The following is a 20105-nucleotide window of genomic DNA, read 5'->3' as shown; positions in this document are numbered from 1 at the left end:
AAGACGTACTCTTACTATCTACGTCTGCGCTATCATTTTTATTTCCCAAACTGCGCCTCGACTCGCCGGGCTGCTCCGTTTTCCCGACGATTCTCTGCACCTCTGGAAACGATCGCTTCGCCCACCCACGTGCATTCATATTTAGAGGGAGGGATCAAAGGACACGAGTCTCCCCGTCGCAATCGATGCTTCGATACGCCACTGCCCGAAAGGTCGAAGGAGCAAAACGACGGAAAACGCTTTCGTTAAAGAGGATGTTACTACTTCGTGGGCGGAATTGCACTTCCGACCATTAGTCCTGCGTCTGAAGCTCGCGCATTTTCTAAATGTCGGGGCAACCTCGTGATGTTTCGACCTTTTAAACAATTAATTCAACCTACAAACGAGCTTCCATTAAGAAAAAACATCCACCCCCACGGGTACCCACTCGAATAAAGAAAATGAACCGTTCGTTATACCATAGAGGAAAATGGAGAGAGAGTTGTTGCGAAAATTAAAGTGTTTGCGATTATTTCGTTTAAAGTAAAGTGGCAAGTCTGAAGTTTGATATCTCCAGGAAAAAGATGCCAATTTTTTAATCCACTTTGGAGAATGTGAGAGTAGAAGACAGTAATCGCAGTAGCGATTCAATTAAGGCCTTTAAAATTATATCAGTATAAACGTGGAAGTTGAAATTTCGAAAGAAGACAGCCAGCAAAGTGAACGCATTAGTTTCTCAGGCGATTGGTCAGTGTCGGCGGAGGAGATCGTAAAGGACTGCGAGAAAGAATCATTTCCTTCCACAAACGATTGAAAAGTTATTTCCGAGAGGGCAGTTTGAGCTGCGTGCAAAGCAGGGGAGCATTTTTCTCAATTTATCAAACCGATTCGCGATGCATGACTGTCGGTCGATTGTACGTATCCACGATTTCCCACGTGCCGATTCATAACACAGTAGTAATGCAATATAGCAATGCAAATGATAGAATAATTTCCAGGAACTCGCTCTGTGCGAACGCATCTATCTCAACGATGAGTACCTCCTAGTTCCACCTTCGTATTAAAAAAGAAACGACAGCACTGCTATAACATTCAGCTCGTTTGCTCTTTGGATTGTGCTCCAATTAAAGAAGAAAAAAACCGCAACGAAATTGTCTACTAATTCTGATTGTTTCGATGAATTTCGTGCGGTAAATTTAGACAAGCGGCGCTGTCATTTAATAAACGATAAACAGGCGAATCAGCGTGACGATAAAACGGAAAACCGATTCGATTAATAAAGGGACTTGAAGCGTGGAAACGATTAAACGGGATCCCGGTGGCCTGATAAAAGAGTCGATGCCCGGTGGACGCCTCGTTCTGATAAAACAAACGCCCTGTCACCGCTTGCCACCAGAAACACGCGGCCGTACATCGCGACCTTAACCCTCTGTCCATTCATTATTCCCGCGAATCGCATTCCGAGGACTCTGGACTGCGTTAAACAAAGTTCTTCGAGAATTAGAGCAGCTCCGAAGGTAAGCGATATGGTGTAAGTTACTGGAATCTGTGTCGTTCTTGCTGAAAGGTCTTCGAATAAAAGGAAGCGTGAATCACGTCGCGGTTTGATGACACAAAGGTAAGTATAGTATTAAGCAGAGCTCGGTAACCGTTACGACATTCGATCATCGGGAGAGCGCACAAAAGGTTGCGAGAAAACCTGAGAGATATCTAGATATCGCAAAGTGTGTCGATCCAGCTGAGCTTCGCGACAATGGAGGCCCTCGAAACTGGAGAATCCGTCAATTAGTCAGGAAATTACTCGCGCAATGCTATCTCGAGGCTGCTCGAGAAACGGAGGCAATCCGTGTGCATTATGCAACGTAGGTATTGTTCATAAAGAGAGGCCCGGTAGATCGGTACGCAGCAGGAAGTGTGCTTTAAGCTGCCTGCGCGTTTCATGCGAGCATGAATCATTTGGCGACTAGAATGATTCGGCTGTTACGTTATTTTCTTATCTAACGCGCGGGCGATGGCGTGCCACTAGGACCACGAGAAATTCTGCACTCTTCCCTTCAATTGTTGCTCCCGCGAATCCGAGAATGTTAACGCTGTTCCGAATGGAGCTGAAGTTGTGAGAATCGCGTCAGGCCTCGAACAAAGAAACAGCGAAGGAACAGTCAAAGTGGAATGAAAATATTTGCGTCACTTGTGTGACAGTGTGAGCACACCGGAATGATTAAATGTTATCTTGCACGAGAAATCCTTTAATTATTCCAAGCATTATGCATAACATAACGCAGCAAAAATCTGCTCGACTTGGAGCACTTTAATATGTCACAGGCGTGTGCTACGTTTAGTAAGAGGATAAATTCTTGCACAGCCAATTACGTCGTGTATCTCGAGCAAATATATCGAATGATAGTCTGAGATCATTCCAGCAGAGACTCCCTACGAAGAGTAGCTGCCTCGTTCGATAAACACGTAATATGAGGTCACGGTGTTAACGTCACGTTATTCGCCACAGGACGTAAGCATTAACAGGACTGTTTGTACACAGCATCGTGTGTTAGACACCATGCAGGGCAACAGGTTCGAAGCCGCTATCCGTACTCGAATGAAATGAAACGATTTCGTTCGACGCGTCGAGAGAAAAAGAATATCTTCACCGTGTAAGGTGAATGTCCCAATTTCTGCTCATTTAAGCGGCAACTCGTCGTAAAGAAGGTGTAAAAAATTTGTTTGCGATAAAAATTTGCAGAGTAATCGATTAATTCCTTAATAATAAATCAACCAATTCAGAAACTATTTAAGAAAGATATTTCAGGATGTTTAACTATTAGTAATTTGTAATTAAATATATAATCCTCTAAATTTCTGCTCATGAAAAATAGCGATGTATGTATTGCCTCAACACTCGCGTAAATGTTTAAATAATTTAGAATTATTTTCTTGCAACTATAATACAAACGTAACGTATATAATAATAAGAAAAATACGAAATGAGCAGAAATGGGAACACGAGTAGAAATTGGGACATTCACCTTATCTAACTGGGGCTTGAACAAACATTTCACAATGAAATGAGGCAAAGTTTTTTTTTATTTTGATCTAAGGTCGCATCAACTCCGTGGCTTTTAGCGACCATAGTCAGTGGTTATTTTATATTTCGCAATACAGATTTAGTCTACGGAGAAGGTCGGGTGCTTTCTTGGGGTTTTCTTCTGTTTCGAATATTTTTTTTCATATAATTGGAGAACTGGAACAAAGTTGTTCGCAAAGTTCCATGCAAAATTCCGAGACAATGGGTCATCCACTCCAATTCCACTTAAATTCCACTGGAAATTCAAATGAAAAATTTTGCCCAGTGAGAAAGTAAGAAGACTAGCCGCTCCACTGTACCTCGAACCGCGTCGAATGTCGCGGAGTCAGGCATCGGTTCGCTAGTTCGAGGAACACGCCGTAAAAAGGAAAGCAAATCCGGACTCCCGCTATTTATAGTAAACACAGACCCCCAGGGAAATATATGGGACTGATTTACGGCTCGCGAATAATTTCCACGGTACAGGAACGTGGCTTTAGGCTGTTTTGGGGCGCAAAGATCGCGAGAAGATCCAAGAGCAGCGTAAATCTCAGGCCTTTAGCTGCCCCCTTTGCCCAGGAACTGGTGTGAAAAATGGATTGCAATTAATACTACCCTATCAGCTTGCTCCAACCAAATGAAAACCAAAACCGAAGCCTTTGTCGCGTCTCGGTGTAATTCAAGAGGCTCTCGCGACGACACGCGAGTCGCTATTTTAAAATTCATACAGTCTCGTCAGATAACACTCGTTTCGCTGATAAAACGAAAGAAAGGGAAACCCCGGGAAAGAGAGAGAAAGAGAGAGAGAGAGTGACGAGCGAGAATGTCGCGGTTGCATTTGCATACCCGATCTGGTAGTCGAAAATAAGCCTAACCTTGGCCGGCTACTGTTCCTTTCCCGCCGAAAATTTTCGACTCCTACCCTCGAGGAAAAAATTCACAGAAAAAGAAGGAAACCCGCTTCGGCGACTGCTTTCGCGTTATCCGCCCGCGAAACTTGGATCGTGTCCCGCGGCACCATAATACGCGCGCGGTTTCACAGTTTCGCTTGGGAATCCGTGCCAACGAGAAGCCCGAAACGAAATCGCGCTATTTTCTACGTTTCCTGAACGTGCCGGGACGCTGGCAACCGCACGTGCAACGAGCAGCACGCGGATATGGAATTCATTGAAGCGCGCAGGAACGTTGCAACCTGCCACACAATTCATGTTATTTCCCCCCGATTCGCTGTGTCTCTGCGACGGATTCCCTCGAACTTGGCAGAACGGTCAGCGGCTACGTTCGTGGGATTGCTCCCCCGACTTCTCGTCGTCGGTCTCTTTCGAGGGTCGGGATTATTCCGTCGTCGACGAAGCGGAATGGAAGAGTCTGTGGACGGGGAGCAGTTTGCAATCCCGTGTACCAATCAGTTTCTCTTTTCGTCTCTCTGCGGAAACACGGTGTATCGATTGTTAGGGGCCGCGAGCTTCTTTCCGCGAGCTTTCGGGTGAGAGGGTGAAGCGAGAGTGTTTTAATTAGCGGAGATCGGACTGGGTTTCTGGGGATTCGTCGATGGGGTATCGATTCTGCTTTGGGTGCTCGCGGAGGTGTGATTCTCTTATTTGAACATTTTCGGAGCAGTGTCTTCAGTGGCGGGTTTAACGGACCGCCGATGAGCCCCATCTTCAAAATAAAAATTGGGCCCCATCTTCAAAATAAAAATTGGGCCCCATCTTCAAAATAAAAATTGGGCCCCATCTTCAGAATAAAAATTGGGCCCCATCTCCAAAATAAAAATTATGATTTTATCAAAACACTATATTTTTTCTGCACTTTTCTGAACCCTAAGCTCGTTTTTAGTAAACTACCTCCTTATTATACGGAAATAATAAACCCCCAGAATGTTTGCCACCTTTTTGCTTAAATCCGCCACTGAGTATCGTACTGCAGATGGAGCAGAGTTAATTCAAATTCGATCAGGTTGAATACACTGTAATAATTCTAAGTAAAGTGAAGATATTTCTAAGCTAAAGCATCCTAATTTAGGAGTAACCATGGATAAGAAGACTTCACCTTATGAAAACGTCACGACAAGCTCATTATGCAAAATTATTATCGATTGAAAAAAATATTCAGTTTTTCCCCTGGTACTCGAAGTTCATCGACACACCGAGGCCAGCCCACATTTTCGCTTATCACCTGTGCCGTATCATTCGCCTGGCGTATCGAACGGCACTGACGGTCGATGTTCGACGAGATAACTGCAGGTCCCAATTAAGACAAGACGAATAAGCGCGTTAGCGGGTTACGGGTGGCTAACGCGTGACACACACGGTTAGTCATACATCGCTAATGCCTAGATGCACGATTGTGCACGTGCAAAATTTCCAGGCGTAGAGGTGCCTGGCATGTGCGCCGAGTAACGAGCACTTTTCCAAGGTGTTCCTAGAATCAGGGAACCTAGTCGGGCGCGCACGTGCACCCTCGCGTCACGCGTCCCACCGCTCTGATAACCTTTCACGTTTCTAGGATCCGAATGTGACGTTCAACTGGCGATAAGCGACGCTCGATGTCACCGCGGCAGGATGCTCCCTCGCGATGTTTGCTTACTAAAATTGTTGACGATACCAAGGTAAATAGCGACGTTCAATGGATACGCAATTGTGCGACAGGCGCCAATACGCGTGGGAATGTAATCGGTCTTTCAATTGACCGCACCGAGTTAACTCGCCGTTCAGAGTAAACACTTCCATCATGAAGTTTTCAGTGTTGTTAAAGTGTTTTATCAGAGCATAATAGCATCAAGGGTGACATAACAACTTAGAGTTATCCCTGCGTTCCTTCACTTCTATTGCGCGCTGCAAAATCCTCTAATTTCTACGATTCCCCTATCATTTTATATCTACTCACAGCTCAGCACTTGCACCTTCAAGAACATCTGTGCCAAGCCTGGCGGACAGTATAAACCGAGTAAACCCATATTTTGCTCACAAAAGCGAAGTTTCTTTACCTCGATGACTCCGACGAGACAAAGAAAGAAGCAGCTCGATATCGCGAGACCGGGAAATACATTAACCACTATTCACGATCGTAAGCTCAGAGGACCATTACTTTATACCACGTTATCACTGGGGAGCAAAGAAATTTACTTTCGAACCTCCTGCGAAGAACGGAACGGAGAGACTGGAACCTCAGGAGATGAACGGATTCGATGGTCCGATCCTCGCCAAAGTTGGACACCTGCTCCCGTACCTTTCCCCCTCGCCTCGATATATTTAATCAGGTTGCACCGGCACATGCGACCGTAAACAATGTCGTGGAAACTCGAGGCACTCGATCGACAGGAGCGGGCGCAGGTGGTACACGAGCGTCGAGTAAGCCGAAAGAGATGAGAAGAGAGTCCACGCGAGTGTCGAAGCGTCGAGGAACGTTGTTCGCGGTCGAACCGCGCGGCTCGCCGTCTCGACAACGACTGGCTCCGCCGCAAACACGCGATTCGAACGAGCCGGCTGAATGCAATCGAACTGACCACGCTCTTACGCCGACCATTATCACGGCGTGGGACGTTCGCTGACGCAAATCTACGCTCGCGATCAGAGAGTACGCGGGAGCCACTTAAAATATTCGGGATCCCCAGCGACCTGGGCGAGAAAGAAGAGGGTGTCGGAGGGTAGTTTAACTTGTAAACAGTCTCCCCCTTCTTAGATTCTTGGGGATCACGGAACTGTTATCTTAATCAATTGAATTCTCGTGCTTTCTTTCTGATGAGCGTCGGATATCGACTCAAGTGCTGATAGAGGTGATTAGCGATGTGATATAAGTTCATTGCGCTTTATGATCTAATCCTACATCGACAGCATCGAGGATTTTTGTGGCGTTGTGGACATTTTTAGCGAGGAATGTGCAGTTTGTTTTGAAACTGAAAACTTGTGAAATTGAGGGTTTATGGAATAATTGAAGGGTCTTCCTAGAAAACACTGTAAGCGCCAAAAATCAAATTCTATATTACAGTATTGCCGTTTGCACGTAGAAAATTTTCGCATAACTAAAACTTTTCTAAATTTGGCACTTACAGTGCTTTCTACAAGGAATCTTCAATTGTTCAGAAATGTCTTAGATATTAATGGACCTCGGAATTTGTACTGTAATAAAATTGGAGGCTTGTCTGTGTACGATGTTCTTTCATAAAAGTGAAGAATTACGAATGATTGAACGAGGATTTGAATTAATTTCCACACTGCGTAAAAATACCAGAAAATTACAAATTCTATTGAACACAGCGATATGGTGAACCAAGACTCACTAGCTACGGTACTGGCTCTCGTCCCACGCAATGGATAAAGTCGATCCATGACGTTACCATCGGCAGGATCCAGCAGCTACGAGCGATCGATAAGCTCGATCTCTCGAGGGCAAAACTGTATAGATCTTGTCGTGCGTATGCGCTTGGAAAGAACAATCGTTGCGTCGCTTCGGGAAATGAATTACATCTGGGAAGGTGACAGAGAGACACTTTACGTTCATTCACGAAGAAGAGTAAACGTACTACCATGTAGGATAAAGAGAATCCCACAGAATTGACCAGACATTGAACATAAAGCAAGTAATTCACCATTACAATCCGAATTACGTTGAATTCGACCTATAAATACGCTAACACAAATCACACGCGGTAGAAGCGACTCAGTTTTAATGAGAAAGGAACTATCAACAGTATCCGCGTATCGCACACTATCTAAATTGTAAAAAAAAAACGGAGTAGCTGGTGCTTCGATCATAAAGAGCACCGTGTTGCACTTACATGTAAACTAATGCTCAATTCGCCTGAATCAATTTCATCGCGCATTTTTTCACGATACAGGCATCGCGTGCTGATAATGCCATAATCATCGTGGCCCATTACCGTGAGCGCAGAAGAATTTATGCGTGTCTCTATTGCGGTACTCGCACGGTCGCCTTCGAATCGCTGGATTTCGTTTCGGTCACGCTTTCTACGCGAATCCTGGAAACCCGACACTCTGTCTCCCACGATTACACGTAATCGGGACATTATCTGGAGTGCGCGAGGTATCCCCGTGGACAACGAAGCGGAGCCAGCAAATATTTGTCCCCAAACAGAGGAAATCGGTAATAAAAAATTCGGTCGGGTTCGTTTGCTCGTGGATTTCCTCTTCTTCGGCTGGTCGTTTGTGGGACACGGGAAGCGTGAGATAACATTAAAGGCATTGGCAAATATCCGATTACACCGGCGAACGTGTGTTTATAAAACATCCACCGAAAACAAAGTAACGAAAGAAATGCAGCTCCAAGGCTGTCCGTGTCGCAAGATTTGCGACAGCACGTACCAGGTGAATGCTTTTAAATTGCTCGAGGTATGCCGGTGGGTCGGAGAATTTCAGGTGCTTAAAGGCAAAATTCTTTTCAAAAACCGATTCTTTATTCCGATCCTGCGGCCTTATTAGCCCGAGCATGTTTTTTTAATAGGGCATTCTTGGAACGATAATAAAGAAGAGGAAAGTGATTGAATCATATGCAGCGGAGCACTGTTGGAGCACCCCCCGTTTCGCAGAGCCACCCCCTCGAGCAAACTCGCTACTACAACCGTCAAGATGTTTGCTCGTCTGCTCTCTACAATGGTCCCTTGGCGTCGAGATGGGGGTGCGTAATTTCATTCCCCATAAAGCGCTCTGAGTCATCAAATTCACCCTATACCGTGCTAAGGGGCGATGGAACCCGTGCCCCAAGGGTGGCTGGAGTACAACGTAGGCTCGTCGCGAAACCAGACCATGGAATCATGTCTGCGAACATTTTTGCACGGATAGACGGTATCGCGCGAATGGTTACATAAGTGAATCGCCACTTTCTTTTACGACTCTACCTTTGCCCTACGAAAAGAACGCTTCCCCGTGAAACGACGCCCATATACGCAGATACTTGGAAAACAACGGGTCAAATTAGATTTTTTTAAAGATTGGAAAGCTCCGTGGAATGGGGAGGGAAATTGAGTTTTTTTGGGGAAAAAGGTGATCCTTGGTGATAGAGTATACGATAAATGTAGATTTTAGTATTGTATACATTCTTTATAGCCTCTGCATAGTCAGCAGACAGTGTTTCTAACCCTGGGTCATCCAAGGACCGACTCCATAGCCACCCTATAGCTACCCTCTGTGCTTCCACAGTCTCTACAGTCGTTACAGTCTCCATAATCTATACCTGCTACATTTCCCGAGCATCTTTGTTTTCAATATTTCAAAGGACACGTAACGGCGTTAAGGTTTACTCGTCCCTCTTAATAAAGCATGACCGAGCGCGGCACGATGCACGACGTGGTACGAACTTGAACGACTTACTACAACGAGGATCGATAAACAATTGTAGCCGCTGGCGAGCAGTTATATTTCACTCGTTATCAGCCCGCGACAGGCCGGAATCACGCCGTCCCACGTGATAAACGAACGCGTGACGTCGCGAGTGTGACGCAATCCACCACCTACGTCATCGCCTTGCAACTCGATTCTACGCGCGTACACCTACTGCACCCGAGCCGCAAGTTAATTCATAATTAGACGAGATATGAATGGACGTCAGTGGGAGGCCGTGCATTCGAAAACTGATTACCCCAGGGAGGAGTCTTGACCGTCATTTTAAAGGCGTGTTCATTTTAATTTAGAGAATGCTCTACATCGTTTGGTGCACGTTTCATGGGATAACAAATGAGCGATATTACAAATAAATCAAAATAGAAATATTAATATCAAGATTAATATTTTTAATATAGAATATATTTTTGCCAAAAATAGAAATAAAAGCTTATCAAGTCAATAACTCCCACATACTTATTGCGTAAAAATCTAGTTTTTAATCAGTGTTCTCTTTTCAAAGTTAAGTCAGGCAATAATTTTATAAACAGTTTTTCAAATTCACTCAAACTCAAGATGGAGCTGCACCCCTCTTGCTGCAAGGTCCTCGATTGAAATAGCATTACACGTCCGATGCAAAACTTTAGGACCTTTAGGTGGAATCGGACGGCCGCAAGTTTTCGCCCCGAGGCAGCGCGCGTTTGAAAGGCGAAAGAGCCGGATAAAAGGAGCCTGAACGAAGGGATCGAGGATAACTCGAGTGGCGAGCGTTCCTCGCCGAGAGAGAGAGAGCGGGGTTCGTATCCCGTTAATCCCGGGGGTGAGAGGCTCGGTATCGATTTTACGTCGAGCCCCGCGCTCTCTCGCGCAGACTGACACACGAGTGGTCCGGCGGCGACGGCATATACTCTCGTCGAGAGTACGTGCACCAGCTAACAAGATTTACTGGTCGTTGAATTGCACGGTGCCGTGGCGAGAAACGGAAACGAAACGTGCCACTGCGCGATGAATAAAGTCACGTACGCGATTCGCGCGGCGCGCAAACACGCCGCCAACTGTGCGCGAAACGAGGATTTCGCCTTGCCGAACCGTGCTACGTCAGCCTCCGCTGTAGTACAAACAAATAACGAGCAAAAAAGCGCAGATATCCTCCAAGTGTTTCCCTCCTTGAAAACCTGAGCCTGCGCCGGCAAGCGAATGCAGCCACCCTCGAGGACCTGCGAGGGCATGCTGCGCTAAAGAACCTCGGTCCACGTTAATGCGGGATATTACGGTTTATCAGAGCGACGCGTGACAGCGCGATAAGCATAATTCGGTAACGAGAAATGTAGACCTGCTGGAACTTTATCCCACCGATCGGAAGCCCATGATTAAGATCGCTAATCAGCGAACCTATTTCCCCATTTCCTTAATCAGTATCGATCAACACCGTTCGTTACACGTCTGGTTTACTGACCCGCGCCGTCCGAGCTTTCACCCCAACACCGATACACCGTTTATCACTGGTCGGATTGATTCCCGTACGCTCGCGTGAAAGGTTCGTTAAATATTTTAGAGCACGAAGGTGAGCCAGACACATCGATCAGATGGCATTCAGACGGCGGTATCATTGGAGAGTCATCGAGTCCGCGAGGGGATCCGTGCACCGAGGATAAATCCGCGTTCGACGAACCGCGCAGGGGTTAATGAACACTGTCGTCTCGCCTAGGGCGAAAATTTTATCCTCACCGCTGTTCGAGGCTTTCTAGCTCGCGTTTCATATTGGCGCGCACGCACGCGGCGAGTGCCACCGAAAGTAAACGACCTTACGACTGACAAGCACACAGGCTGGATGGTAATTGCTCCCGGCAGTCCCCGAGTCCGAAAGCAGGGCTATGAATAACGAGGTTGTTGCTCCAATGGCTTAACGTTATCCTATACAGAGCCCTTTACCGTTCCGCAGGAATGGGATACACTTCTGGTGGAGTTTCTCCCACCCTGTTTCCTCAGTGAAAAGGATATGTTTCAGTTCAGGTATTTCTGTACTAGAAAGAAAGAAATCATTGCTCCAGTGTGCTTTGTTCAACGTTTTAAATAAAATCTATGCATAATACCAAGACTTTACTCGACTTCGGTGACTTCTGTCGCTAGAACCGTACCTTTTGAGAAGATAAAGTACCTCCGCCTATTACTTTCACAATGGTTCGTGAAACCAAGTCACATGACCCTACACTTCGCCCCACGAGTTAAACTTCTCGACTTCCTGCTAAATACTAGCACCAGAGCATTAAACCTGCCAACGCATTCTTCCCCGCAGACCAAGTCCACTGGGACTGTTGAAAGAATTAGTCGAAGTATGCCGAGGCTCCTACCAAATGAACTACTGCGACAAAAAGACTTTCGCAAAAGTGGTCAGGATCCAAGGCACGATTAGATCCTTGTCAGACCTGTCGTCGGTCGCGAAAGGTTTTCTCCACTTTCACACGAGAACGAGCGCCACGGAACATAAGTTAGCCAGTGGTAATCAACCCGCGTTCCCAGTCATTAGAGCAGACAGAAACGGTCCCCTGCGCGCACGGACATCGGGAATCTAATTACCAGCAGTCCTCCAGTGATTACCTCGGCCGAGATCGCTCGAGACTCCTTACTGTTACGAATTCATTATTCCACGTCTCCGATCACGAGGCACGCGTCCTGCCGCGGATTCTCGCCTCCGTTCCGCCGGGCACGCGAAATTCGCCGTCCGAATTGCACCACACGGGAACCTTGACGGGTCTCGCAAGCACCGCGTAGGAGTCCAATGAGTCACAGAGGAGACAGAGTCGCGCGTGTCCCACGCGTGACCCACAACTGGCGTTTTCACGATGCACGAAAAACTGTGCGGTCGGGGCCTGGCGGCTTCGAACGCACCCCCCGGGTGTTCCAACGCGAAACAGATTCTACGGCGATCGTCAAGGTGGACGTTGCGGATCCAGAGGCGGATTTGGGTACAGGCTAAGTAGGTTGCAGCCTACTTAGGAGGGCAAATTTTGGGAGGCGACAAATTTTGGGGAGCGGCAAATTTCGGGGAGTAGCAAATTCTTGGGAGGGTCAAATTATGGGAAGCGGCAAATTTTTGAGAGTGACAAATTTTGGGGAGCGGAAATTTTTGGGGGGCATAAAATTTTGAGGAGCGGCAAATTTTGAGGAACATCAAATTTGGGAGAGCATCAAATTATGGGGAGCGGCAAATTTTGGAGACCGGTGAATTTGAGAGAGCGGAAATTTTTGGGGAACATCAAACTATGGGAAGCGGCAAATTTTGGGGAGCGATAAATTTTGGGGAGCGATAAATTTTGGGGGGCGATAAATTTTGGGGAGCGGAAATTTTTGGGGGGCATAAAATTTTGAGAAGCGGCAAATTTTGAGGAACATCAAATTTGGGAGAGCATCAGATTATGGGGAGCGGCAAATTTTGGAGACCGGTGAATTTGAGAGAGCGGAAAATTTTGGGGAACATCAAATTATGGGAAGCGGCAAATTTTGGGGAGCGATAAATTTTGGGGAGCTATAAATTTTGGGGAGCGATAAATTTTGGAGAGCGATAACTTTTGGAGAGCGATAACTTTTGGGGAGCGGCAAATTTTGAGCGAAAGAAATTGAAAAAGGTTTAAACACCGAAGCTTGAGACAACTCTAAAAACAATTCTTATTTTCATGCAGCAAATTAGCAATGACTTAAATGTGAGTGGCCACATTGAATTAATTTTGAAATTCTCTCTACTCTTTTAAATTAAAATATCTGATGGTATTTCGCGGAAAAGGCGGCAGACGCTTGCTAGCCTAAGGGCGTCAAATCTTCAAATCCGCCCTCGCCCCGCGTGGATCGCAACGATCTAGCTCGCGAATCCTCGCGGAAGCGATATTGCAATCAAGGTCGAATCGGTCGAAACAGTTAGAAGGTTCACGGCGGTCGATTGACGGATAAACTAATCATTCTAATTCGATATCGGGGAATGTTCCATTGTGGAGTTTGCGTTATATACTCGTCCGCGAGATTTGCTTGGGAACTGGATAAAATCGATCTGAAACGATACCGAGTTGGGATGAAAATATAAGGTTTTATATTCGGGATGTGATTAATAGGAAATTGCAAGGTAGTTCGATAAGGGAGTAGTGCTCTTATCGATCGAATACGGAGCAGGTTGAAGTTCTATCCAACGCAGAAGTTTACAATTACAGTTGTTACTCGAGGCAGTCGTCGGTGTTTGAACGATTGCAGTCAGGCATTTGTGCAAATGTTTGACTTAAACAGCCGATAGCAATTTCACAGTGTCAATAAGAAACTCATCCACCACAGAATGTTTCCACATTAACATCTGTTAATCTAGGCTCTAGAGCTTCTGTGTACACAACAGCAAGATTTTCCATTCAACCCAACAACTTCTGTTCAAACAGGACGATCATGAACCTGCGCTTCGTGAAGAATATCGCACTCTCTGAAAACCGCGATAAGAATCCTCAAAGCGGATCGCAAGAAATAAATCGCGGAGGATGTTGGTCGGAACCTGTCGAGACTTCGTTAAGCTAACTCTAATTACCAAGGAAGTTTGCCGTGGAAATAAACTACGGCTCTGCAACTTCGAAATAAGCTCCCCTGAAAACACCATTCCGACTTCCTTGAGCTTGAGACGCACTTAAAGAAATCGACCGTCGACAAGCGTCAGATACGAGGCGCTGTTAATAAACTGTTTCAACGTAAACGATTGCTCTCCGCCTTGCCTGCATTTGCGCAACGTGCAACGGTTTAAATATTATAACCTTCGCGGCGCGTCCTTCGCCGGGACAGAAAATCGCGTTAAACGCTTTAAGTGGATCTAATATCTCAATCCTGGTGCCAGCTGAATTCCCAGCCAGACAACTGACCGAGCGTTTGCAAAATATTGATACGGGGACGCGCATTCTCGTAGACTGGATGCCCAGCGTTCCACGCGGTCCATCCTGCGGTGTCGTTTCCTTTGCGAACGCGTGCCCCTTCGCAGGCATTACCACGGTGATTCGTTACCGGTGCGATCCTCTGCGCTGGCCAAACGCTACCAGGGCCCGTTTCAATATTGTCACTGCGAAAGAGAGTGGCCTGGCAAATGGCAGGGAAGAACGCGAGCGGTACCGATGCTCCAGTTACGCACGCACCTTGGCGTTCTTCGCACGGAATCGATCTTCTCACGAGTCTGCTCCGATCGTGAGAAAGGCGGATGTCCATTCAGAATTCAGCACGAAACGAGAGGAATCTCTCCTCTCTCCCTTCTTCCTTTCCCCCTTTCCCTGATCGCCGTTTCCCGCGGACGGTCGCCCGATGGAAACGTGAAAGTACACACGCGCCTGTATTTTTCCCCTATGCTGAAATCGAGACGGACCGGATCCTCCGAACGCGAAGATGGCCAGCGGGAACCGACCTACTGAGAATCGATACCAGGCCTCGAACTCGAGGACCTATGGAGAGCAACTAGAACGGAGGAAGGAGCAGGATTACATGGAGTTAATTGGCCGAGATTGCGAAACGAACGGATTATGAGCGCTGGGGTGGCTGGTTTTCTGCTTGGCATGGGTCAGGGAAGTGGCACAGTGATATAACTTTCAAACTTTCATGGCTTTTTTGTCGATAGGGAAATTCAAGGCCTGACTCGAATCTTGCGTGGAGACGATGTGCAGCAGAGATTCGGATCGCTCGGGAAAATGATTCGATCCTGGTCCTGTTAAGGGGTCTCCCTACTTTGGCGGATGAAAAATGATGCGAACTTTGGGAGTTTTATGATACAAAACCATTAAATATATTTACTTGCAACTTTGTAGCTTTATTTGTCAATCTTTAGATATGGAAAAAAATTGTATGCAAAAATAATGGTTATATCCGGAGTTAGAGTGCTTTACAAAAATCATATGTGCATTGTTAGCATAAAATCAGCCGTAGTATTTGTCTGAAATAGAAAATTTAAAAATTGGAGTAGTCTGTATGAGTGTGGCTGTCGCTTGAACTAGATTAAATGAGAAATACTGAAAATTTAAAAAGAAATGGCAGCATCTAAAACAGACATCGATTTCTGCAAAGAATTCGCTGGTTTTTTAAGTCGCAAAAATCTAATCTTGCAGAAACCGACTTAGTTTTAGTACCAACGATAATGGGACATCTACTGAAGATATATAGGAAGTTCGAATTAAATCGGATGATTGGTTTTTGAGATATCATGCTAACCAGTTCAAAAAACATCATTTTGAGAAAAACGCGTTTAAAGTTCTAGGTACCGTTTTTTTTTAAATTAAATTTTTTTTAAATGTTGCCTAAATATGTGCAAATGTAGATATAAAGTTTTCAATTAATATAATTTAAGTGTTTCTCTTTTAAAAAATCCCAAATATCGCGCTCCTTTTCAGACCGTCAAAGTAGGGAGACCCCTTAAGGTGTAAATCCACGATGAGATTTTACTGCAGACAAAAATCTCAGCATCAACTAAATGTAAATAATGGAAATAATCGCGAAAGATGAGATTTTTGAAAATAATCATGAAACTAATGACAAAATAATTGAAGATAAAAGTGAGATTAAAGTCTTGTGCGGGACACGATATTTTCATCTCGTCGTGGATTTGCACCTTTACACTTTCCTTTAGAATTCATTTTATCGCAGCCCGATGGTTGAAGGTAGATAAAGAAGATCGAAACTGTTCTGGCTTGTTCTGTCGGTAGGAGGAGACGGTGGATTTTCTCCTCACCTTGGGTCGAATAACTAGAAGTAACAGTACCCGTGGCATTGGCACGGCTAGCATCTATCGAACACGGCGGATCGACTCGTTTATCGTTCGAGTTCCTCCGACAAACTTCTACTCTGTTTCCCTTACACGTTTCGAACGTTCGCACAGGCGTGCTCTTCCTAAAGGAGCGGCTTTTGTATGCTTAGATATAACTTAAAAGTACCCTTTTTCATCTCCTAAACCAAATTGACTAAAGCCAAACTTCACTCGTGCAACCCGCGACGCGAAAGGTACTCGAAACTCATCTCCAGCGCGCATTCAGAGGTCCCGCGCTGCCTTCCAAGAGAGCTGTTCCTTTAATAATCGCGATTACTTCCGCGCCACGTGTCTCGCAAGTGGGAGCGCGCCTTTAGTCAAGAGCAACGCTTGCTCGGGCAACTTCGAGGTCGGTTTCCTCGCGAACCGAGGCTCGTACGAAAACATTTCGCGGAACGTTTCCAAGCTACTTTTCGCGAGGAATCGGATTCTTTCAGTTTCAAGCGCGTATTTTGGAGCACACTGTACGAAAGTAGCCGCACGCGCTCCTACGTACACGACGCTCGCGCTTCTTTTTCGCCTGCTGCATTCCGCGACGCGCCTCGTTAGACTTGACACGTATTACTTTGCATTCTCATAAGCGTTATATACCCGCCCTGCCTTTCTCATAGCTAACGCGCAAGATCGCCGAGGAATCGGGAGCTCGTAGCAGCCGACGCGATCGAGGAGTTTCCAATCGGGAAAAAGCTTTCCACGCGGCGGTGGGGTCGAGTCGCGGGAACACGCGGAGGTGGGAAAGGCAAACTCTGAACCTGCGCCTGTTTCCGACGTTGAAAAAACTAGGCAATCGAAATAAATAGACCACTCGGTGCGCTATACCGAAGCCTTAAAATATTGGATACTGAATGACGAAGGTACTGTAATTGCTCCAAATAATGTATCGAAAATATTAGTGTACCATCCGAGACCCTAATTTTAATATATGGCAGCTAGTAGATGGAGGACGTGTAGCGCATGAGAATAATATCCCCCACCAGATTGATCTCCAACATAAACAGAATGCCATCCCTTAACAAGTAGGCATACCTTCGCGTGCGCGAGTTTCATTGACTCTCTCGAGTTATTGAGCGTGTTGCATGGAACTACAAGCTACCCGCTGCGTTACGATCGCTTCCATCCACCTCGGCTACAACGGCCAACGGTGCGTACCTGACTTGGAAGCAGGAACTCCCGACGTTCTCCCAATAAGATATTAATAAAGAGGAGAGAACGTCGTGGATTCCCAGGTCGACCTGAAATATTCTCCAATATTCGCTACCTGTCGATCCAGTCTCTCGAATCACCCCGTAGATGCTAATGGATTCTGAATAAAAATTCTGCTCCACACTCGTTCCATTTTGTTTTCCCCTCTAACTCCCAGGGAACTTGCGAAACGTAAAGCGAGTTTCGCAACCTACGGCAATCGAGCAAGAAATATTACTAGCCGTGGAAATTACTTTTACTCGGTACAGATGAGCCCGTGGCGGGGTCACGTGTCCGTGGACCACGTGACGGAGTTCGAGTTATTAGCGATTAACGTCAGGCGAACGGTGTAATCAGGACATAAACGCGAAGCTCCGTTTTTGTTTTCGCTGAACCTCGTCTAAGCCTGGGACAAGCTGTTGCTAAGAGTCAGACTGTGAGAAGAACAGCTGAACGCAAATTCAAAAGTCGGGGGGCCATCGAGAAACTCTCACGTTTCCTCATTCATTACCCGATTAACAAGAGAGAAATTTGTAGAAATTTCAGCCATCGAAAGACTGTATTACATTTCTCGTGGAGGAAGCAGAAGCGCAGAAGCATGATTTCTTAGAACGGAGGATCATCATTTTCAAGATCCGTAGATCTGTTATTCATGATACGCGGAAGTTAGTGATTTATATAAGATCAAAGGCCGACAGATGGCCACGTATATGTGGCTGATAAATAAATCATGATTCGAGGCCCATTGAATTTACTGGCAGACCGAAAGTACCGAATTTAAGCACAACATTCGTGTTTGGAATACCGCACGACGTGATTAGTCATCCTATTTAGCGATAAGTCAAAAGGTCGAAGCTTGTTATGCTACAAGGTGAATCGAAGTCGATTACACGGACGTCCCCAAGTGTTGCGATTCCCTAGTTCCAAACGTACTCCTGCTTCGTTATTGCGCGAGCAACGATAGCCGATAATTTCCTTTGCTTTTTCACAATTATCAGCGCAATTACCTCGCCTTTCCAATACCTCGTAAGGAAAACGCCGAAGGCGATACCTAAGAGGCGATTCTTCTGAAACTTGAGGAAGAGGTATTCGATCCGTTGCAATCTCAGTTGGGCGTTACTCGAACGCTTTTTTAATAAAGCCCAGCTCCAACGAATTCCCCACGAATTCGCGACTAAAACCAGCGCGGTTTCGTTGAAACCGAGACCTCGACAAGTATGCGCCAGCTTTCTAATCACGGCTGCCCATTTCGATCAAATATCCTACGGAATTCTCTGAGGCGATCTCACGGCCGTATCGTCGAGAGCGAACGAAAATCAAGCGTGCCGCGCGCCCCGATCTAATACAAATTCGATAGAAATTGCCGCCAGGAGGTACGGCTCCTCCGTGACCGCGTTACATCAGAGAAAGAGCTTCGAAATGCACGATAATTTCCGCACGGCGTGCTGTCAACCAGCCAGCCTCGTTGCCCGCGATACCAGGCACGGGGCACAGTATTAAACGGAGACAGGCATAGAGCGGCAGAGACGAAAAAAGTGCGCGATAGAGGGAGAGGGCAATAAAAAAGAGAAAGGTATGATAATTACCAAGGAGTCGTCCCCATTGTCAGCGCTCATAGCCCACCGCTAGCGCGAGGGAATTCGAGATCGTCGTCGTCGTGGTCGCGGTCGTCTTCGGTCCTTTTCGCCGCCCTTCCGCTCCAACAACCTTGCTCTCGTCATTCTGCGGCGTATCCTAAATCCGCAGGACACTCGGATGGCTCGTTAGCAGACACCGGTGCCACCGCCTCGCACCTGTCATCTGGCATTGCAACGAACGACGCGCGGTTCCGTGTAGCTCCGACGATGGTAAACGTACGCGGCAGGAGGCCAGCAAGGGAAAGACAGAGTGCGGGGGGGAAAAGGACAGAGGGATGCCGAGAAAGGACGAGGCCAGGAACCAGAGGGAGACAGGCGAGCGGAGCGAGAGAGGACACTGACACACGAAACGTCAACGACACCAGTATTTCAGTTCGTTCCCACGGAAACCGTGCCGAAGAGCTTCGTGCCGCGCCGCGAACACGAGGCCCGTACCACGCGCCGCACGATTTCGATTTCGGTATGTCCGGTTTCTCGCCTCCCAGCCGACCGTCCGGCGCGGAACAATAACGCTCCGCGAACGAAATAAACTAACCTCTGCACCAGCTCACGGACAGGCGCCAACTTCCAGCGGCACTCGACCCGACCGCTCGCTAATGCCGTTCCCTTCCCATCCCGTCGTCCCCCACTGCTCGGCCGCCTCGTACGAATACCGATGCACAAATGACACGTTTTCACGCCAATTATCTGGCCGGTGCGTTACGTCGGGCGCGTTATCGTTTAGCGTGTCACGAAGGCCGATTATTTTCGCGGAACTCGGCTCCGAATGTGACAGACGACTTGGAAAATATCGCGAGTAAAGGGGACGCGACGCGCACTTCGTTCCCGCTACGGACGCCATATTGCGGCTTCAGCTGCGCGCGCAGCCGCGGCGCGCGGCATGGGGGATTTGAACGGGGATTCACAACGCGACGTTCTTGCATCATTGTAATACAGGGTTTAGATAATGTCCGCGTATCGTGGATTCAGATAATGTTTCGCGATCGGCAAATGACGTTATTTTATATAAGAGTAATTAACGGACGGAATACAGTTCTTGTACGTTGTTTCTGTTGGGATATGTACACGTTATTAGAACATGATTAATGTGAATGTGAATGTGAATG

General features: G+C 46.7%; 1 protein-coding gene across 6 annotated transcripts in view; it reads right to left on the bottom strand.

Annotated features, from left to right (window-relative positions):
* Rgl (Ral guanine nucleotide dissociation stimulator-like) overlaps window positions 1–19765 on the bottom strand; it is a 33888-nt gene extending 14123 nt beyond the window's left edge. For 2 of the 6 annotated variants that reach the window (XM_076814243.1, XM_076814242.1), the window contains exon 1: window positions 18949–19765. In XM_076814243.1, coding sequence (XP_076670358.1) covers window positions 18949–18965 — 17 coding nt within the window. In that variant the 5' untranslated portion in view covers window positions 18966–19765. Of the gene's footprint in view, window positions 1–6105; window positions 6510–18948 lie in introns of those variants that run through there. The other 4 variants (XM_076814247.1, XM_076814241.1, XM_076814244.1 and 1 more) reach the window with 4 other exon arrangements.
* Window positions 19766–20105: the final 340 nt, after the last annotated feature.

Source organism: Andrena cerasifolii, chromosome 6, assembly GCF_050908995.1.
Source record: "Andrena cerasifolii isolate SP2316 chromosome 6, iyAndCera1_principal, whole genome shotgun sequence".
Taxonomy (NCBI): domain Eukaryota; kingdom Metazoa; phylum Arthropoda; class Insecta; order Hymenoptera; family Andrenidae; genus Andrena; species Andrena cerasifolii.
Note: the sequence above shows the minus strand (reverse complement) of the source record. Positions and strands in the feature narration are given on the sequence as shown.